Source organism: Phoca vitulina, unplaced genomic scaffold (assembly GCF_004348235.1).
Source record: "Phoca vitulina isolate PV1807 unplaced genomic scaffold, GSC_HSeal_1.0 scaffold64, whole genome shotgun sequence".
Classification (NCBI taxonomy): domain Eukaryota; kingdom Metazoa; phylum Chordata; class Mammalia; order Carnivora; family Phocidae; genus Phoca; species Phoca vitulina.
This window is the reverse complement of record NW_022589767.1, coordinates 4,693,261-4,716,772: the sequence shown is the minus strand read 5'-3', so window position 1 is coordinate 4,716,772 and position 23,512 is coordinate 4,693,261. Positions and strand designations below refer to the sequence as shown.

The following is a 23,512-nucleotide window of genomic DNA, read 5'->3' as shown; positions in this document are numbered from 1 at the left end:
TTTCCATTCCTCAAGGAAGTTTAATTTCTGCATTAACCTGTTTTCACTGGCCAACGCCTTACCAGAAAGCCTCTGTGTTGTAGCAGAATTAGTTCGTTAAAGAACCCATTTAGGAATCTCTTGTCAGTGATAAAATTGTCTTCAGTTAATAAAAGGACATAAAGTGAGTTTACATCTTGATCACACATACCTACTCCCACACTCACACTCACTTTCTGTTAATCGCACATTTTTCTCCATGAATGTGTTCTTTTGTAATGAAAGGTAAATTAAACATTTATCTTCATAAAGGTAACTCATTCACACCTTCTGCATATAAAGACAGTTTTTGTGGCTGTAACTAGTATTATAAATAACATCATCTTTACTCTGAAGAAAGATTTGCTGGCAATAATATACCTTGTTTCCAGTTTTCCAGAAGAAATCTCTAATGGCCCGTAGCATTACTATAGCTACCGGGAAAGTGGCATTTACTGTTTCTTTTCCAGTAGAGGTCTTAATAAAATCTGATCCTAAAACAAAAGGAAAAAAAAAACCTCTGTGTTAATTAAAAACTTACTTCTTACACTTTTTAGTCAGTGAAAGAAATGAGCTATGTAAATTTTTTTCCAGAGGAACATAACTTTATTTTTCGTTAGTTATTTGAAAAAGGAAAAACAAAATCTCTCTTTGAAATAATTCTGTCCATACTTCCCCCTCCCCATTACTATAAGATGAATGAAATTAAGAACCAATTGGGTTCTCACTGATTCTTGGGGCCTCTGGCTCCATATTTCCTTTTTTAAGATTTTTTTTTTTAAGATTTTTTTTTTTAATTTATTCATTCGAGACACAGAGATACAGAGAGAGAGAGAGAGAACATGAGCAGGGGGAGAAGCAGAGGGAGGGAGAGAAGCAGGCCCCCTGCCGAGCAGGGAGCCCGATGCGGGGCTCGATCCCAGGAGCCTGGGATCATGACCTGAGCCGAAGGCAGACGGCGCCCCTTGGCTCCATATTTCCATATCATCAATGAAAATCAAGTTGGTTTATTTAATGCATAACTGAGATGAATAATACAATGTTATGCCCCATGCTTAATATCATATATCACGACACTTTACTACAAAACTGGAGTGCCCACTCATTTTCTTGCACTTGATGGGAACTACACAGTACAGCTGTGACGACACAAGAAGAATGATTTGTACTGCACTGCTCATTAATGAAAGCACTGTGTCTTCCAGCAAGATTAGGAGTTTCACAGAAGACATCATGCTATTTCATAACCTACAAATACTTCAAACAACTTTCTGTCTCTCACATGTATCTTAAACCTATTGATGTAGTTTAACAGAATAGCACAAGGAGACAAATGATAATAATAGTTAAGTTTCACTGTGTGCTATGCTCTATTCTAGGTGCTTTACAAGTAACAACTCAGTCATTCCTCACAGCAACTATATAAGGTAAGTACTAATATCCCCATTTTAAAAGATGAGACTGAGATACAGAAAGGTTAAATAACCTGCTTGGGTTATTTATGTGTTACAGTAGTAAGTGAGGGGGGTAGAATTCTAACCAAAGAAATACAGCTTAACCAATAGACTATAGTGTCTCCAAGAAACTTACCCAGGGTGACAAAGTCAGGTAGCCAAACAGAGATTCCATCTTTCATGTGGTTACCTACCCCTGACATGCTCAATATGCGGACCACAGACCAGCAGCATGGGCACCACCAGGGCGCCTGCTAAAAATGCAGACTTAAGGGTCCTGTACTAGATTGACTGAAACAGAATTAGAATATAAACAAGGTTCCTACATGATTCCTGTGAAATTCACAGCCCTAGCCCACTGATTCTGTGGGACCAGAGGTAAGGCTCATCTCTGAGATTCTCCCAAGGTCCATCAAAGAAGTGGTCAATAGAAGTGGGGGAAAGAAGGGGCTAAAATGTTCCCCTTTCGTTTCAAATGGAAAAGATACTTCCACAACTATTCTGTGGATGGAAAGGTTCAAATCAACACACCTTTAAGTAAAAACACTGTATGTAAGACATAGTGGAAAATAAAACAACAAATAATTCAAGCCCTTGCCCTCAAAAGCATACATTCTAGGTACAGATGGAGATGAAACATAAATCCTGGGTCATCACTTGATGAGCTAGCAGTCAGAAGATCTGGTTTCACCTCCCAAACCTTCATGTCTGTAAAATACATCTGAAAACTGTTAGTTGCTTCATAGCTTTAATTCCTACAAAGAATTAAAAGTGACAATCTATGTGAAAGCACTCTGAAAACTCTCAAGCATTTACAAATATAAATGGATCAAGGACTGAAGCAGGGTTTCAATATGTAAAAACATGACAGAAATTCTGATTTACGAAAGCAGGTCATCAGAAGCCTTTTGAGGTGAGGAGTCTGTAGGCCCACTGGAAGAATTGGAGCCATTGTCATGCATGCATTCATCTACCAAATATTCACTGAGCGCTTACTATGTCTTTGAGTGCTTACTACGTCCTAGAACACTAAACAAAATAATAAAGTTCCCACCCTTGTAAGAAGATTTTCTAGAAGAAAAAGACAATAAGCAAATAAATATATAATAAATGTCAGGTGGAGATAAGTGTTATAAAAAAAAAAGCAATGTAATGAGTTAGAGAGTGGCGGAGTTGGGGAGAGGTAGCTATAGTTAAACAGAGTTATCATAAAGGCATCTCTCAAGAGTAAAATTCAAATAGAGACTGAATGAAAGGAATCTGTGAAAAGAACATCCATAAGCAGGGAAATGGCAAGTATGAAGGCCCTGAAGTAGGCATGTGCTAAACTGATTAATAAATGAATGAATGAATAGGATCACAGAACCAAGTCCTGCTCCCTATAACACCAGAAATAAGACAATCAAGGGGAAGAGATTAAAGCCTCCAAACAGATGTAAGAGGTGAGGGGAACACCCCCAACGAATTCACAATGAGACCATGATGTGCTTTCCTAAGGTGCGACATTGTCTTCTGAATCATTAGAAAGCTTTTGGGTACAACACCAGATATCATCTAAATTCTTTCAAGCACCCTAGAAGAGAAGATTATTACAAGTCCAAGGCCAAATTTGGAGACCTAAACAAAAAAAAGGTATGGTCACTTAAAAATCACACAATTTAAAGTTAACCAAAAGAGCCCAACTCCTTTGAAAGAGTCCAGAGTTAGGATAAGGGAGGAGACTCTCCTCCTAATATATTTGGGAGGAGCAGAGCAGAACACCTATCATGAGAGCAACAAGAGCCTACACATTGACAGTAACAATGGCCTACACATCATGTGTCTGTCCCCCTTTCTTGATTGTATTTTAAGCACATTTGAGGGCAGGTGCTGTATCTTTCTGTGAACTCTGTATCCCCAGAGCATGACAAACATGCAAGTCTCAATAGGAATTTTGGACGGATGGATGGATGGATGGATGGATGGATGGACAGACGAATGGACGGAGGAATGGATAGATGGATGGCCACAGCTACCAAGAAAAAGCAAACTACAATATTTCCCATCTTTAACTGACGAATGGGAAAGGGAAGACAGTTTTGAGTTTCATTCCAGTTCAGGTAACAAAACTGGACAGGTGGCTCAGAAGAATATATCATTTTATTTATTTTTAAGTAAATTTTAAATTTTAGAACAGAAGTAAAGCTACAGAAACATCAAGGTAGTACAAAGTTGTTTCCCCTATTATTAACATTTGTTACAATTAATGAACCAATATAGATATATTACTATTAACCCAAATCCATACTTTATTTAGATTTCCTTAGTTTTACTTAGAATCCAATCTCATTCAGGATACTCTGATATGTACATTTATCATATTGCCATGGGTTCCTCTTGGCTGTGTCAGTTTCTTGGACTTGCCTTATTTTTATGACCTTAACAGTTTTGAGGAGTACTGGTCAGGTATTTTGCAAAATCTCCCTCAATTGGGACTTGTCTGACATTTCTCTCATAATTAAACTGGGGTTATGCGTTTGGGGGATGAAGACCATAGAGGTAAACTGCCATTCTCACCATATCATATCAAATATACCTACCATCAACATGATCTACCACTGTTGATGTTGACCGTAAGAACTTGGGAGGAAGTGCTTGCCAGGCTTCTCTATTGCAAAGTCACTTTCTTTTCCCTATGTTCCATACTGTACCCCTTGGAAAGAAGCCCTTATCTGTATCCCACACTTAAGGAATGAGGAATTATAATTTACCACCTTTGGGGGGAATAACTATATAAATTATGTGGACTTTTTTGCATGGGAGATTTGTCTCCTCTCCTTTACTTATTTACAATCATTTATATCAGTACAGACTCAAAGACACTTATCTTATACTTGGGTTTATAATCCAATATTACTTTATTTCATTGCTCAAATGGTTCTACCCTTGGCCTCTGGGGGCTCTTTCAGTTGCTTCCTATATTCCTTCAACACACCTCCATCACACAGAATTTTTGTTTTTTAAAGTACTTCCTTTGGTATTGCCAAATGCTCTGGGCTCATCTTTTAGGCTTTCTGCCCCACTCCTAGAATAAGCCATTTCTCCAAAGAGCCCTAGTTCCTCTTATCAGAGAATGGTATTAGAAGCCAAAATCTTGGTGCTAGGTGTACTCATTGCTACTGCACGGTCTTGTTTCCAGCTCTCTCTGCTGACTAGCAAGGAAATCTGTGTATCCTAACCCATTTATATACACACATCTTTTAATAATTCCACATTTATCTACATCTATATAGATATAACTAAACATGCATAATACTGATGACTCCAACTCTGACCCATTACTGCATGGATCATTCCAGCCCCCTCCCCTTCTTTATCTGTAAACTCCCACCTCCCACTTCAACAGTGAGAAACCTAGCACTCACATCTGTCACCCCTTTAGTTAATTGTTCACATCCAGTATCTGCATACAGCGCTATCAGAAGTGTTACCTACACCATGGGAAACAACTTTTATCAACTACTGCACAGTGCTTATGTGCACTTTCCCCTGTCTTTACCTTTATAGCCCACCCTCACTTATAGATTATTTATTTATTTGAGAGAGAGAGAGAGCAGGTGGAGCGGCAGAGGGAGAGGGAGAAGCAGACTCCCCGCTGAGCAGGGAGCCCAAGGCAGGGCTGGATCCCAGGACCCAGAGATCATGACCTGAGCCGAAGGCAGATGCTTAACGGACTGAGCCACGCAGGTGCCCAGCCCACCCTCATTTATAATGTTATGTAGGTCACCATCTTTTTTCCTACCTCCTTCAGGGAGGCTGTTTCATATATTTGTAATACAGTTAGATTCTTTGCTCACAGTCCACATTCTATCCTGGAATTCCCTGATCACGTGAACAATTTTTTTTTATTTGCATACATTTAAGTTCACTCTTTGTGGAGCTTCTAGTAGTTCTGACAAATGTACAGTGTTGCACACGCATCATTACAGGATCGCACAGAACACTTTCACCAAGATAAAAACCCGCATGTACCACATTTCCATCTTCCCCCACCCACGCCAGCAACCACTGATCATTTTACTATTGCAACCTTTTGCCTGTTCCAGAATGTCATGTGCGGGAATCATACAGCCTTTCAGACCGCCTTTTCACTGAGCAATATGCATTTAAGGTTTACTCATGCCTTTTCATGGCTTTATAGTTCATTTCTTTCTTTTTTTTTAGTTCATTTCTTTTTATTGATAAATAATATTCCATTGTATGGATGTACCCCAATTTGTTTATCAATTCACCTATTAGGGGATATCTGGGTTGCTTCAGTTTTTGGCAATTACAAATAAAGTTGCTATAAACATTCATATGCAGGATTTTGTGTGGACATAAATTTTCAAATCAGTTGGGCACATACTGAGAGGGGCAAATGCTAGATTATATGGTAAGACCATATTTTGTTTTGAAAGAAACTGCCAAATTATCTTCCAAAGTAGCTGTATCATTTTGTATTCAATAGCAGTGAATGAGAGTTCCGGATGCTCTATATCCTCACTAGCAATTGGTGTTATCAGTTTTTGGATTTTATCCAATCTAATAGGTGTACATATAGATTACATACATATTTTTGTTCGATTATACCCAAGTAATCAATTTATGGATTGCTCTTATAAATGATAGTTTTTTTGAATTTCAAATTCCAATTGTTCACACTGCTGGTAGATAGGAAAGCAAGAGACTTTTTATATTAACTTTGTATTATGCAACCTTGGTAAACTCAGTAGTTTTCAAGAGTTTGCTGGTCTGGGGGTGCATTTTCTCCACAGACATGTGGTTTGTGAACAAAGACAGCTTTATATCTTTCTTCCTGTATTAATTCCTTGTGGTGGTTGTAACAAATTATAACAAACTTGCTATCTTAAAGCAACAGAAATTTATTTTCTCACAGTTCTGTAGGGCAGAAGTCCAAAATCAAGTTGTGAGCAGGGCTGCACATCTTGTGGAGGCTCTAGGGAAAAATCTGTTCCCTAACTCGCCCAGCCTCTTAGAGCTGCCAGCATTCCTCAGCTGCATCACTCAGACCTCTGCCTCCATCTTCACATCACCTTCTCTTCTGGGTAGAAACTGCATCTTGCTCTGCCTCTCTCTGATAATAACATTTGTGATGGCATTTGGATTGGATAATCACTTCATCTCAAGATCCTTCATTTAACCACATCTGCAAAGACCCTTCTTCCCAAATGAGGTAATAGTCACAGGTCCTGGGGGTTAGGATATGGACATATCTCTGGGAGCCATTATTAGCCTACCCCACTTCCCAATTCGTATTTTTCTAATTTCCTTCTTCTGTCTTCTTGCACTAGCTAAGACTCTCCAGTACAGTGTCGAATAGGAACATTCTTGGTTTATTCTTAGGGGGACTTTAGGGGAATAGCATCCCGTTTCTCATAAGTGTGTTAGCTAAAGTTTGTAGATGTTCTTTATCAAGCTAAGGACGTTCCCTAGTATTCCTAGTTTGCTGAGAGCTTTTATTATAAATATATGTTAGAATCTGTCAAATACCTCATCTGTGTCCTTTGATATGACCATATGACTTTTCCCCTGTAGTGTATTGATATGGTGGATTACATTACACTGAACCAGCTTGCATACCTGGAGTAAATCCCTCTTGGTTATGGCATATATTTTTTTATACATTGTTGAGTTCATTTTGCTAATATGTTGTTGAGGATTTTGCACCTATGTTCATGAGTGATAGTGATCTATAGTTCTCCTTTCTTGCAATGTCTTTATGTGGCTTTGGTATTGGGGTAATGATGGTCTCACAGAGTGAGTACTCACCTTCAATTTTCTGGAAGAGATAGAGAATTCGTAATATTTCTTCCTTAAATGTTTAGTAGAATTCATCAGTGAAACCATCTTTAGCCAGTGCTTTCCTTTTTGGAAATTTTTAATTTTTCAATAATTTATTAAAGTATTAAATAAATAATAAAATTATTTTATAATATTCTAGAATTAAAATATAGTTTTATAACAGGTTACAACATACTTTATGTAAATAAATATGTGCTTATATATTATTATGTATAATATTTACAAACTAAATTAAAATTAAAATAATTTCTTTAATAGATATGGGCTTATTTGGATTATTTCTCCTTGCATATATTAATCCAACTTGAAAATTAACAATCACTTTAAAAGTGGTCTAAATGCATTAGTTAAAATCAGAGATTAACAAAAAACAAGACCCTTCTATATGCTGTTTATGAGAAATCGACTTTAAAAATAAATTTTTAGAAGGTTAAAAATAAAGGGAGGGAACAGAATAGAGAGCCCAGAAATGGACCCTCAACTCTATGGTCAACTAATCTTTAACAAAGCAGGAAAGAATGTCCAATGGAAAAAAGACAGTCTCTTCAACAAATGGTGTTGGGAAAACTGGACAGCCACATGCAGAAGAATGAAACCGGACCATTTCCTTACACCACACACAAAAACAGACTCCAAATGGTTGAAAGACCTCAATGTGAGACAGGAGTCCCTCAAAATCCTAAAGGAGAACACAGGCAGCAACCTCTTCGACCTCAGCCGCAGCAACTTCTTCCTAGAAACATCGCCAAAGGCAAGGGAAGCAAGGGCAAAAATGAACTATTGGGACTTCATCAAGATAAAAAACTTTTGCACAGCAAAAGAAACAGTCAACAAAACCAAAAGACAACTGACAGAATGGGAGAAGATAATTGCAAATGATGTATCAGATAAAGGGCTAGTATCCAAAATCTATAAAGAACTTATCAAACTCAACACCCAAAGAACAAAGAATCCAATCAAGAAATGGGCAGAAGACATGAACAGACATTTTTCCAAAGAAGACATCCAAATGGCCAACAGACACATGAAAAAGTGCTCAACATCGCTCGGCATCAGGGAAATCCAAATCAAAACCTCAATGAGATACCACCTCACACCAGTCAGAATGGCTAAAATTAACAAGTCGGGAAACGACAGATGTTGGTGGGGATGCGGAGAAAGGGAAACCCTCCTACACTGTTGGTGGGAATGCAAGCTGGTGCAACCACTCTGGAAAACAGTATGGAGGTTCCTCAAAAAGTTGAAAATAGAGCTACCATACGATCCAGCAATTGCACTACTGGGTATTTACCCCAAAGATACAAATGTAGGGATCTGAAGGGGTACGTGCACCCCGATGTTTATAGCAGCAATGTCCATAATAGCCAAACTGTGGAAAGAGCCAAGATGTCCATCGACAGATGAATGGATAAAGAAGATGTGGTATATATATATAATGGAATATTATGCAGCCATCAAAAGGAATGAGATCTTGCCATTTGCAACGACGTGGATGGAACTGGAGGGTGCTATGCTGAGCGAAATAAGTCAATCAGAGAAAGACATGTATCATATGACCTCACTGATATGAGGAATTCTTAATCTCAGAAAACAAACTGAGGGTTGCTGGAGTGGGGGGTGGGGTGGGAGGGATGGGGTGGCTGGGTGATAGACACTGGGGAGCGTATGTGCTATGGTGAGCACTGTGAATTGTGTAAGACTGTTGAATCACAGATCTGTACCTCAGAAACAAATAATGCAATATATGTTAAGAAAAAAAAAAGAAGAAGATAGTAGGAGGGGAAGAATGAAGGGGGGGAAATCGGAGGGGGAGACGAACCATGAGAGACTATGGACTCTGAAAAACAAACTGAGGGTTCTAGAGGGGAGGGGGGTGGGAGGATGGGTTAGCCTGGTGATGGGTACTAAAGAGGGCACGTTCTGCATGGAGCACTGGGTGTTATGCACAAACAATGAATCATGGAACACTACATCAAAAAATAATGATGTAATGTATGGTGATTAACATAACAATAAAAAATAAAGGGATGGAAAAAAGATACAACATTAATCAAAGTAAAGTAGAGTACCCATATTAATTTCAGACAAAGCAGACTTCAGAAAAAAGAATATTATCAGGGATAATAAAGGGTATTACATAATGATAAAGGGGTCATTTCTCCAAGGAGACATAACAATCCTAACATGTATGCATCTAATAATGGAGCATCAAAATATGTGAGGCAAAATCTGGTGGAACTGAAAAAAGAAACAGACAAATCTATTATAGCTGGAGACTTCAAAACCCCTCTCTCAGTAATTGATAAGTAGAATATGAGCAAAGATATATTTTACTTTAATAGCATTATCAATTATCATGATCAAACTGATATTTATAGAAAATTTTAAAAACAGTAACAGCAGACTACATATTCTCAAGTTCACATAGGACATTCACCAAGATAGGGCTTTTTGCCTTATTTTTTCTTTTCTTTTCTTTTCTTTTCTTTTCTTTCTTTTTATCTATCTATCTATCTATCTATCTATCTATTATTTATTTATTATTTCACCTCTTTTTCTGCCTTCTCTGGCTTTCACTGAACATTTTATATGGTTCCATTTTATCTCCTCTCAGCATATCAATTATACTTTCTTTTGTCCATTTTTTTACTGGTTGCCCTAGAGTTTTCAATGTACATTTTTAACAAATTTACCTTCAAATAATACTCTACCACTACACAGGTATTGGAGGTACCTTCAACGAAGTATTCCTAATTCCTCCCTCCTATTCCATTCATGTGGTATTAATCACCCAGGACATTATTGCTATTATTTTAAACAGTTATCTTTTGGGTCAATTGAGAAAGAAAAGTAATTTATTTTTATTCTTCATGTATTCCTTCTCGGATATTCTTCCGTTTTTAATGTAGATCAGCGTTTCTGACATATATCATTTTCCTTCTCCTTAAAGAATTTCTTTTAACATTTCTTACAGGGCAGGTCTGCTGGCAATCTATTCCCTCAGTTTTATATGTCTGAACTCTTTCACTTTTGAAGGATAATTTCACCGGATACAGATTTTTTGCTTGGGCTTTTTTTTTCTTTGAACATGTAAGTACTTCATTCTACTCACTTCTTGCTGACATGGCTTCCAGTGAGAAGTCTATTATAATTATGTCCTTTTTCTTCTATAGGTAAGGTGTTTTCTTTCTCTGGCTTTTTTCAAGATTTTCTATTTGTCTTTGGTTTCCTTCAGGCTGATTTTGACATATTTAGGTGTGATTTTTTTGTTTGGTTTGGTTTTTCCCTATTTATCCTGTGGTGTTCTCTGAGCTTCCTGGATCTATGGTTTGGTTTTCTTTCTTTCTTTCTTTTTTTTTTTTTTTTAAAGATTTTATTTATTTATTTGACAGAGAGAAAGACATCGAGAGAGGGAACACAAGCAGGGGGAGTGGGAGAGGGAGAAGCAGGTTTCCAGCTGAGCAGGGAGCCTGATGTGGGGCTCGATCCCAGGAACCTGGGATCATGACCTGAGCTGAAGGCAGACACTTAACGACTGAGCCACCCAGGCGCCCCTATGGTCTGGTTTACTGTCATTAATTTTGGAAAATTCTTGGCCATTAATTCAAATATGTTGTCTGCTCCATTTTCTCTTTCTTTTTCTGGTATTCCAATTATACATGTGTCATAACTTTTGAAATTGTCCCTCAGTTTTTGTTCTGTTTTTCTCGTCCTTTTATCTCTTTACGTTTCAGTTTTGGAGGTTTCTTTGGCTCTATCTTCATGGTCACTGATTCTATCCAGTCTTCTAATGAGCCCATCAAGGCATTCTTCATTTCTGCTCCAGTGTTTCTGATTTCTAGCTTTTCCTTTTGAATATTTCTTAGAGTTTCTATCTCTCTGTTTACATGACCTATCATTCTTTCACGTTGTCTATTTTTTCCATTAGAATTATTAACATATTAGTCACAATTATTTTAAATTTCTCCTTCTGATAATTCCAAAATCTATGTCATGTGTGAATGTGATTCTGATGTTTGTTTTGTCTCTACAGACTGTGTTTTTTCTTGCCTTTTAGCATCTCTTATAACTTGTTGTTGGAAGCCAGACATGAGATATTAGGAACGGAGATAAACAGGCCTTTCGTGCGAGATTTTATGCTAATCGGGCTAGGAGCTAGGCTGTGTTTTACATCTGCTGTAGTCACCATTACCAAAGTCTTCAGTGCAACAGTATCCTTGTTTTTGTCCGCCCTGTTTATTACTCTAGGCTTCCTAAGTCTTTCTCCTCAGAGAGAGTCTCTGTCTTTAAGCTCTGTTAGTTGTAATCCATTAGATTACTGGAGTTCTGTTGGTGTGGTGATAATGTATAGGGGAGAGCAAGTATTTCATAATCCTCTGATTAAACTTCAGTCTTTTAGTGGACCCATGCATGTCTCTAGGTTGTAACCTTCACAAATGTGTCTTAGCTTTTCTCTCCCACTTTGATGAGCCAGGAACAGTGAAAGGGAAATGCTCTCCCAAGTGAGGTAAGATTCTAGCAAAATCTTTTGCCCCGGAGAGCAGGTGTTTGTTAAGGAGAATGCTTTGTACATATTTTGCAAAGATTATCTTCCCCTCCCCCTGCCACAGCCAAGAGAAGATCTTTCTCGGCTCTTCACTGTGAGAACCTGGGGTTCCTGGAGGTAAGACCCCCAAAAGTGCCGGAGCCACACTCAGCTTCCAACAAGTTGTTAAAATTATCATTTAAGTGTTCTTACCTACTTATGGCTCTAGCAGATCTTGGTTGACTCTCAGCAGTCATTATCTCTCCAGACTTTGAAGTGGCAGGTTGCCCTGAGACCTAAGTTCTTTAGGAAGCATAAGGTCCAACCACCTGATATTAGTGTTTAAAGACAGTAAATTTGGTGTGTGTTGGATCAGCTGAGGATAACTGAGAGCCAGAGACCTCACAGGAGATTAAAACAGCAGTTCGGACATACAGCTATTTCTTTATGTCCAGGAATAAGTCTTAGCTTTAATTACACAAAATACTTCAGAAGGTACATTAGTATTTTACTACTGTCAAAAGAACAATGGATTTTCCAGTGGGACTAAGTGGGCACACACTTTTGTTTTACTACTTATTTTAATATTGCTTCCCTTGCCCCTCTGCTAAAATAAAATTACCTTAGAGAAATAAATGCTAGATTTCAAATTACCAACATCACAGAGCACCAAAAACTCTCCTCAGGGCTCATGTAAATCCAACATTAACCAAGCTCACCTCTGCTCAGCTTTGGGAAAAAAACCTTCTGAGAAATATCTCACAATTAAAACAGCTATCTATATAAATGTTCTTCCATCAGTGCCCACAATTTCAAGGAAATGACTAAACTAGGAGATAAAAGGCCTGAAAAGTCCAAAGTAACACATTAAATGGACCAGAATTCAACTGTGATTAGTTGAAATTAACATTAATAATAAATTTATAGTATTAAATTCAATTGTATTTTTTTATTTTCTTAATCTGAAATCTCTAGCACAGTACTTTTTTTGTGGTCTAAAGCAACTCAAAGCTTTTCTAAGGCCTATAATTACAAGTCTCCATGGTACAGTTTCATTAAAAACTTTCATTAAACAACAGCTGCCCTTGTATATGGTCTTCTAATCAATTTGGTCAAACAGAATGACTTCTAATCAGCTGTTGATAAAAATAGAAGATGAAATTTTAATTCTAATAGATTAACTACAAACTCAAGACAGTCTTCAAAATCCATCTAGTTCTATTCTCCAGTGGATTTAATGACTATTCAGCAACTCATTACTAAATAGAACAAGATGAACATTTTCCAGTTCATTAAAGAAATGTACTATGTATTTTTGCATTGTCCTCATGATTCGTTACAGGGAGTCTTAATTACAAGATAATGGATAATGGTTATTAAATGCAGACTGCAGTAATGAAGCTCTATTCATTTGCGAACCTCAGAGACTGCAAAGAGAGGAAAATAAAATTACTAGCTTCAAAAGATTAACGGATCAAATTATTATTCAATTTTGAAAATCTCATTCAGACTTCACAGAAACAAGAAGAGATTAAAAACTAGTATTAAGACCACAGTAGTACATTAAAAAAAATAATATCTTAAGGCTATTACTGCATAATAAGCTTCAGATGTGATTATTAGAAAAACATATAGCTAACAATGGGAAAACATACATTTTTATTTCCCGAACAAATCTTATTTATGAGAGAGGAAGTTGCTAGCAGGATCTTAAAGACAGTCGTGGTGAACATGGAAGACCCATGCGCCTGTGCTACAAAAGAACAGCACAATGGAAGGTATTATTAACATTTTATACTTCGCTAATGAAAAATAGGATTTAAAATCAACTGCTGCTTGAGAAAGCTTGTCATTAAGCGGAATTCATGCCAACCCTATAATAAGAGCTTCTGGGCACATTATTCATTAGCACCATGTTTTCTATCGCTCTCTAAGAAATTACAGATTAAAGTTAGCAAGAGAGTTTTGTATGGTAATTCTGACACTAATTTATACTTGCAATCTGCAATGGGACACTTTTTTTTTAAACAAATATAATGCACAAAAATATGAAGCCCCAAATTAAAACATTTTCTTTGATACTATGTTCTTTCACTCAACACAGGCTTGACAATAATTTGGGGTGAGATATAAAGATCCAGTGTTATGGCTGGAGAACTGGCCAGAGTAAGACGGAAGCAGAAGACCCCGGGGGGAGGTATCGGTATGGTGCTAATAGTCAATCTGGAGACAATTAAACCACAAAGACATCCTTACATGATCCAGGGATAATAACTAACCTTGTGAAGGGGGAAGTTTTCTAAAAGAGAGAGGAAAAGCTTAAGAAAAATAAAAGAACCTGTTTCCTCAGTTCTTTCCTTCAATCTAACTGGTAAGCTCTGAAAACACTCCTCAGTTGGTCTAGTCCGTCACATGAGAAAGGCAACAGAGCATCATAATTAAGCAGCAAGGCATGTTCAAGCAGAATGGCAATCAGAAAGCAATCACAATCTCGGAGTTAGAAAATATCTCAAATACCCCAAGGGTAAGATTAGTTCATGATAACCACATTCCTTGCAGTTGCCTTCCCCTCAATAAAAATAAAAATGTGGCCATTTAAAATAATGCAGAACAGTATGATTCAAATGGAATACAAGGTGGGGACTCTGACTATATAATCCTTGGTAATTGACAGTAATGTCCCTGGGAGAATATTCTAAACCATTATGCTAACCATACAAAGATATGTGTTAGAATTGCTTGACACAAACAAGAGTCCCTGAGTTATGTCTAATGTGACAAAAGTTTCCTTTCACTTCTAAAACTTAGGTGATTTGAAATGGTTTCAGAACCGTACTAATGCTAGAGATGAGTTTCCAGTCAATGCAAACAACATCTCTTTTAGAGTGGATTTAAATTGTTTAATCTTTCAAACAACTCTAAATGTTTTGTTTGCTTTGTTTTTCTTTTTTTTTTACAAATTTGGAAAAAGATTTAACTCAGCTGTTTACAAGGCCATATTGTCAGCAAACTGAGAAACAACAGAATGTTTCCTAAACCTAGCTCTTCGCTTCCTCTAATTTTTCTTTAAAGATTTATTTATTTTAGAGGGAGAGAGGGAAAGAGGGTGAGAGCACGTGTGGGAGCAGAAGGAGGGGCGTGGGGGAGGGAGAGGTACAAGCAGACTCCGTGCTGAGCGCGGAACCCCACAAAGGGTTCCATCCCACGACCCTGGGATAATGACCTGAGACAAAACCAAGAGTCAGAAGCCCAACCGAGTGACCCAAGGACCCCTAATTTTTAACATTGTATTAGTGCTCCTGAGGATGTTTGTGAATATCTACATGGAGTTTACAGTTCAGAAATGAGCTCCCAAAATTATGCCGCACTTCTGAGTTCTTACCTCTCCTCTTCCCACTCCCTCTTTTGAGTAAGGCTATCAGGGAAGGAAAGCTGAGATAAGTGAGCCCTAGAAGATTTACAATTAAAACAAAGGTTCTGGAATTAAGATAGTGGGGATGGTTGCAAAACTTTGTGAATATACTAAAAATCCCTGAACTGCACACTTTCAAGGTGAATTTTATCTTATGGGAATTATATCTCAACTTAAAATAAAAAAGCAAAAGAGAATGTATTCATGAGAAAGGGGGAGGAAAAAAGCTATCTAATAAAACTAACTCTAAGTAAAATTATCAGTAAGTTGACAAATCGAGTATATATAATCAACTGTACCCTCACCCCTTTCTTGAACTCATGTTTTAAGGCAACTCCTGGTCCTCTCTGTAAGTGGTTCCCACCAGCTCCCAAGTAGGACATCCACAATCCAGGCCTCCTCTCTAATTGTCATCAACTATTACAACACAACATTTAGCTGTCATTGGCTGAAATCAATATGGTACCCATTGATAATGCTTTACTCAGTAGATGGAAGTTAACCAAATGAACAGCATTCATATTCAGAGTACTAAACAACCTGAAGCAGTACTTTTAAAGAAAAATTACTTCGACACATTTATCATCATAGTTCCTTGAAAAGATTTTGGAAGAGTGGCACGAACACTGAGAATTTCATGCTGGTCAAAGAGAGAGAATTTTAATGAAAGGACCTTTCAGGACCAGCTCATGATGCCTGCTGGGGTTCAGAGACCACCCTGTGCACAGTCCGGAGCCGTACTGTCCAACATGGCAGTCCTCACCAGTGCAGCTACTGAGTGTTGTTGATCCCAACTGGGATGTGCCAGAAGGGTTTTGAAGATTTAGTATAAAAAACAGAATGTCAAATATCTCATAAATAAGTTTTATATTGATTACACACTGAAATGATATAATTACTTCCACCTGTTTCTTTTTACTTTACTAATGTAGCTATTACACTTTTTTAAATTATATATCTCAATTAGACAGCACTGGTCTAGAGCTTCAATGAGACACCAAAGTCTGTAATCACCCTGCGTGGGCTACAATTTGATATCCTTTTTAAACTAATATCCTTTACATGTTGGTTTAAATCTATTTAGGAAAAAAAGGTTTAATTCCGCCTTAGAGATAGAGCAAGAAGATCCCTGGTGATGGCACTTAACTATTCTCTCTTATCCAAGCAATTCGGCTCTGCCCCCAAATTTGAATCCTTCGCTCAGCCAAACAAAAGGTCTGTAATTAACTAGACCCACTTTTCTTGAAAAGTGTGGACTATCCACCTGGAGAACCTAAGAGCATGTCCCTGGAATATCTTCTACCCAATTCCAATCATATACTGCAGAGGAATTCTAGTGACTGCAATTTTCTCTGTCTGGAACATTTTCAGTGGTTTCAATGTCTCTTATGGATTAGCACCCCAGGAGACTGGCCAGCCCTTAATCCTGTCTAGAACTGGCCTTGCTTTCAGTTTTCAAACACACAGGACTACCTCTAAAACCACACTTGACTGATTATGACTTGTACTCACAGCTCCGTGTTCAACCCAACCACTCTCTTTCTCAACCCTTACATATACATTCAACTAATAGTTACTGACCACCTACTACGTGCCAGTACCTTTGTACGCACATAGACACAGCGACGTGTACAAGCCGAGGCTTTCCTTTACAGGACTCTGTACCGTGAGAGGCAACACTGACTTAGCTATAGAAGTTATATGTGCTTTCTCTCAGTCTGGCCATTTAAATAAAAAAAAAAAAATCTTTGTCTGTCTCCATCACATTACCCTCTGTTTTTCAGAGAGCACTGTGGCATTGCTGAGAAGAAAAAAAATGAGATTCATGAGATTAGGCTAGTACCCTATGATCAAACAAAAATGCCAGAAATACCCACAGGCATTGTTATTGTATAGGTATAATGGTTTGGATAAAGTAGTAAAGTGTTTTAGACTCAATATAAAGTGAAAACATCAATCTGTAAATCAAGTTACTGAGGCCAAATGCCTCAAAATCAAAATGCTTTCCTTTTTAGCCAGCCCCTGCAGCCGAACCTACTGATGTAGGGATTTACTATGTTAAGCAAATGTCCTCTATTGATATGGTAGTTTTAAAGTCATCTTATCTTAAAATGACACAACCATATCTAACACATTCTTTTTTCCTCCACATCTGCTGGGAGGGAAGAGGGAGATGGAGCCTCAATACAAGGTAAAATGTGATTTGGTATCACTATACTTGGGCAAAGAAGAGTAAAATGAAGAAGCATTTTAACAAAATAACAAGCTAGATATGCTTCAAACAAGTGAATTTCATTTTGATTGTGCTTTCTATTGTCACTAGCAAGTTTGGAATATATAGTATATATTAACATTAAAAGTCAGGTATGCTTGTGTGGAATCTATTAACTTGAGAGAAAATTACTCAAATTGAAGAAATAGCTGCTTAAAATGGATTTAGAAATACATTTTACTGAACAAAGCAAGCTAGAAAATTAGGCTACTTTATCAGGATTAGAAAGTGCTATGAATTTTAAACACAAAGCTTTTAAAAACAATGCAGAGCATATTTGAGATTATCATACCTCAATGTCATCATAAATCTTTTTTTTTTTCCCCAACAATGGATGATAAGTATGTAGAGTTACTTTCTACAGTGACCTGTCTTTCATAAAAGAAGTTGTGTTAATTTTTCTGTGGGGAGTTTTATCTCAAGGCAATTGTTTCGCTGTACCTGGAGACTCCTATCATATGCTTCCCATTAGTGGATCTACAGATGGGCACACCTTGAAAAGGCTCAGAACAGAAATATTTGCCATGTGGAGCTCTGCAGTTGGCCACTGGGGTTACTGCAGTTAGCATCAACCACTTCCAAAGACAATGCCGACTCTCTCCTACTGTTCACAAGCAGTTCTCACGTTCAAATTCTGTCTCTATTTTTCAACGAGGCATGCCTTCATTTTTAGCTTTCTTCCTCCTTTTCACTCCGCCACCACCAGAGGCCTTGATTCCTCCACAAGAGAGGTATGTGCTGGCAAAGTAGAAAGTGACAGAGGCCCGCAAAGCTCCTCTATGGGCGAGCGCCCATAATCACAAAGGGTCACCACACACTTCTGCCGAGTCATGTGCATCACTGGGATATCAGAATCCCTCACAAATGCCTGAAAACACATGAGGCGAGGAGAAAGGAAGGAAGAGGCAGTTTGTGAACTAGGCAGGAAGAACAGTCCTGACCTAGACTCTGCAAAAGTCATGGACTAATACAACAACACGCTTGCAAGCTGGATCCATTTTGCATATTCACTCGAACTCATCTAGGATCTCCCTGGATGACACACACTTTTTTTTTCTTTAAAGCACTGCCTTGCCAATGAATATATATGCCTGAATTTCCCTCACAGCAGAAAGGCTATGGGTTCTTTTCCGAAACTAAATAGAAATAGAAATAACATATAACCATACAGTAATGATGTATATTTCAGACAAATAGCTTACACTACACACTTCACACGGAGGTTTTATCTGTCTCTCACAGAACTTCCTATTACAAAACTAATAGGTTTGATTAAAAGGTTATTCATTTCTAGGCGATTTCCCCCCACCAGAAAACAGAATATAAAGTTCCTTAACATGTGTAAGTTAGGTCTTTACCTACCCTTCCTTTTAAACCTACATTTAAAATTCCTGATACATATTTAATGTTTTTAATATTACCTATATAATTGCTTTGAGTGTGGCATTTATTTCCTCCCTCTAAAGCACATGTTATATCACAGATATAATTTCTCCCAGGTATTTCAGGGAGCCATTAAATGTCAAAATCCAAAGTGAACACACAGGTAACTCAAAAATGTAAAGCCTCAGTGAAGAAAAAAATTCAGCTGTTAAGTTTATGACCAAAAATAGGAAATGGGATTCACAATGATAACCTATAAGGTAAAATGGCATTTAAAAAACTGGGTGAGAGACAGTTCACAGTGTCAACTTAATGTTGGAGATCCATTTACTTGTGTTTCTGTCAAAAATATCATAAATTTACTCTTCAGAAAGAAGAGTTTCTGAGTTGACCTGGCCCACTTTTTTTTTTTTTTTATCTTACACATGGAAACTAAAGAGCACATTTTTTAAGTATGAGGGGCTAAAAAGTGTTGATATGGAATGGACAGATAAGACAGGTTTGATCATGGCCTTTGTTCATCTTCAACCTTCAACTGCTTGAAGAATAAAACTTTAGGATTTCCAGGATCTGAATCTAATCTAGTATTGCATTGTTCTCTCCTGCTACTCACTTGCAAGTACCCCGGACTTTGTTCTCTTCTGCTACTCACTCACAAGTATCTCGGACTCCAGGAAACTCTGATGCTGATGATGACACAGCAGTAACAGTGGTAGTAGTGACGGAATAGGTCCCCCTTTCTGAGAACTCACCAGGTGCTTGGCTCCGGCTAAACACTTCATACATCTACCCTCATTTAATCTTTAGGATAACTTCAAAGACAGGTGCTCTCGGGATCTCCATTTACAAATGAAAAAAACCAGGGGTTAGAGATATTGAGGAATTCATCTAGGACCACAGTTTTTAAACATCATGAATGGAATTTAACACAGCTTTTTCTAAGTCCAGGATCTTAACCACTACACACCCCTGCCTCCTAACCCCGCCTAGTTACTGTTTGGCAGAAACACCCTCTACCCTATCAACTTTGTACTCTCTATTCTTTCCCTCCCTGTCAAAATCCTATCTGGCCGAGTTCAACTGTTCCCTTCAATAGGAAATGGCACCATCATTGCTTTCTTCTTGTTTTGAATGTAACATGATGACTGGAGCTTGGCAGCCATCTTTCAACCATGAGGGAAATGCCAAGAGAATAACAGGCATCAATCCTGGTACTGATGATGAGCCAACAGCAGTGACTGGTTACTACCTCCAGACTTCTTGTTATGTAAGAAAAATAATTCCTTATTTATTTAAGTCACTGTTGTCAAGTTCCAGGCAATTTGCAGCCATATGCAAACCTAACTGATGCAATCTCTGGATTATTCATTTTCGCTCTGCTGACCTAGAAATCCAATGGTATACTACATCTGTTAATTTCCCGGGGCATTACTCTCTGCAACCATGACACAAAGTATTATCCAACCCCCCCCCCACACACACACACACACATGCTCTGCTTGCCCAGCTGAGACCCTACAATACCACCAGCTATGCTTATCCAGGCCTCTAACTCCCCACTCTGTCTACGTTGGTTAATCAGACAGGAGTCAGAGTCCAGCTGAATAAAATGTGGAAGGAAAAGTAGCAAGTGAAAGGAGATTCAAGAAAGCTATTAGGAATTATTAGGAAAAGCTAAAAGTGAAAAGCCACAGAACAGCAGAGATTTCTGCTAGAGAAGCAACCATTTGAGAGACTAGTCAACGAAGCCTCTATATACCAACTGTGTGAACAAGTTATGGAAGAAACTAAGAGAAAGGAACAGTCTTATCAATGAACAGAGAATATAAAGAGCTCTAGCAATAGTAGAAAATGCAGAAAGAAACTAAGGTACAAGTCTTTTTTTTTTTTCTTTTAAAGAGAATTGGAGAAGATACGGGGCCTGAATAAGTTGAGAAATTTCTACGTATGTCTGCCCCTCACTCCTCAGCCCAGTGAAGACAACTCTTTGAGGGCCGTGACTACCTCATTTGTCATCATGATATTGGCCATGCGCAGCTAGCACAGTGGTCATAGTATAAACTTAATAATGACACAATCCACATGAATTCCGTATTAGTCAAGCTTTAGTGAAACATAACGACCACACTGAGCACAAATGAACTCTTCAATGATTCCACAGCTGCCTACTTGTATAAACAAATGGTTTTTATTTAATTAATTTTCTTTAATCAACACTTAACACAGCACTTACCATGTGCTGGACACTGCCCTAAGAGCTTTAAAAATAACCTGACAAATCATTACAAATAAAGCAGTTATCAGACGCTTCCGACTCCAAATGAAGCCAACTTGCTGAGAAATTCTGGGAGTAACAGAGGGGGAAGACATATTTTGAAGGCTAACGTGATCAAGAAGAAATCTTGAGAAATCCTTGATGGCAACACAGGATGATGCTTCCTGACTCGGGGATCTTTCCTCAACCTAGTCTGTCCCAACACAAGTATTTGTGGATGACTGCTGTGTGCTCAGCAATGACTAAGAAGCTTCCCTGACTGGAAGTGGCTCCATCTGGAGAGCTAAGTGGCCTGTACGGAGTGCTGGAGTGGGGAGGGACCCAGCTGGAAAGTACAACTGGGTGTAACGACAGGTTGGAGTCCACAAGATATGACATGACGGAGTGAGGGGCTGAGGTTTCTCCTCAGCCAACGGAACCGGAGGAACAGTAGATGGAGAAAGAACAATTTAGTTCCAGGACATTCTAAATTAGGGTTCCTCACTGGGCGCCTGGGTGGCTCAGTTGGTTGAGCGGCTGCCTTCGGCTCAGGTCATGATCCTGGAGTCCTGGGATCGAGTCCCGCATCGGGCTCCCTGCTCAGCAGGGAGTCTGCTTCTCCCTCTGACCTTCCCCCCTCTCATGTGCTCTCTCTCTCTCTCATTCTCTCTCTCTAATAAATAAATAAATAAATAAACCTTTAAAAAAAAAAATTAGGGTTCCTCACTAACTGGTACAGTTTGGGTTTCAATTATCTGATTTTAGTCCTCGTTTCCATCAGCTTAACAGAGCAAATTTATATTAAATTTCTTCCGCTCTCCTTTTCTAAGTTATTTAGAACATGAACATAATACCTTGATTGGCAAGGCTGCTTTCAGCCTAGAGAGAAAATTTCCTCTTTTCTTGGAAGAGTTTCTGATTTGGGTTGGACAACTGTCCTGACTTGACTGGTGGGGAGGGAGGACAGGGTGAGGAAGGGTTTGTAACCTATGGTTTCAGCTCAATGGATTTTCTTTAATCAAATATTTTCAAGAAGTCCACACCTAGTTCTTGTCACCTATCAACTAGTTTTGCACAAGTAATGTCACAGTTACTGAATGTACTTCTTTCACAGAGATTTAAATTTTAAAAGGCTTAAACTAAAGAATGAGAATCTAACAGTGGAATTTCAGACATGAGCCACAGGAAGGGGAAGGGGGCAATGTTACCAGAGATCGCAAGGGAGGTTTTCTCCAACTGGCCCCTTACAATGAATGGTATGCTTATGCTTCTACAGCTGTGTGTTAACTGTAATCTTGTCTGCTTAAAAAGTTACATTTCCAAAGACCGCAATCCTCTGTCTACAGGACCTGACAGAACCTAATGAGTATTCTTTTACTCTATTCTTTGGTTCAATATTAATAATGGTAATGAGAAAAACTCTGCCATACTTTGAAATGTTTGATATGATGGGCTTAAACAAAAATACACAATTTTCCTTTTTGTAAGCTTTCGGGGTCTTTTCTAAATACACATGCACTAGGAGTATCTTACTGGAGTATATATTACACAGTATCCCCAAAGCCGTATGACCATGAGACCCGTTTGTCGGAGAAGTTTTCACTGAAATGCTGTGTAACAGAACACAATTTAGAAATCATTATTTTAGCTGAAAAACTGCCCCCCAATACACAACCTTTCTTTGTTCATTTCTGGGAGACAAGCTGGCCTTTACAACCTTTCAGTTCTGACTCTACTTTTCCAGTATTCCAAATCATCCAAGGCCATGTGTTGTCGAGTTCATTATATTGCCTAGCTAATGAAAATCTGTCTTTTGTTTGTTTTTAAAGATTTTATTTATTTATTTGTCAGAGAGAGAGAGAGAGAGAGAGCACAAGCAGAGGGAGCAGCAGGCAGAGGGAGAAGCAGGCTTCCCGCCGAGCTGGGAGCCCAATGCGGGACTCGATCCCAGCACCCTGGGATCATGACCTGAGCCGAAGCCAGATGCTTAACTGACTGAGCCACCCAGGCGCCCCTGAAAATGTGTTTTGAAGTAGACTGCATGAAAAGAAAGAAAACAATCTTTCAAACTTCTAAAACTCTTTTTTTAGCAAAATTTTATTTGAGCTTTACAGGACATGAAACCAAATCATCATTGCTGTTTCTTCTTTATCTAGTTATTCACAGACTAATTCTTAAAATTGGTTCACAAATCTCCTTAAATTTTCAAAAGGTTTCTAACCCCTTGCACTAAGACACACACATACACAGATGATCTTTATAAGTCAGTGGTTCCTAACCTTGATTTTGAAAACTCCCAAGGTATCCAACTTAATTTATAGTAGGATTTTCTTTAATTCTTAAAAAAACT

At 38.2% G+C, this 23,512-nt stretch overlaps 1 protein-coding gene across 1 annotated transcript in view; it reads right to left on the bottom strand.

Annotated features, from left to right (window-relative positions):
* Positions 1 to 23,512, bottom strand: part of DERA (deoxyribose-phosphate aldolase) — a 119,562-nt gene that overhangs the window by 4,797 nt on the left and 91,253 nt on the right. The window contains exon 7 of the mRNA XM_032391742.1: positions 400 to 512. Within this exon, the coding sequence (XP_032247633.1) occupies positions 400 to 512 (113 nt within the window). The remainder of the gene's footprint in view (positions 1 to 399; positions 513 to 23,512) is intronic.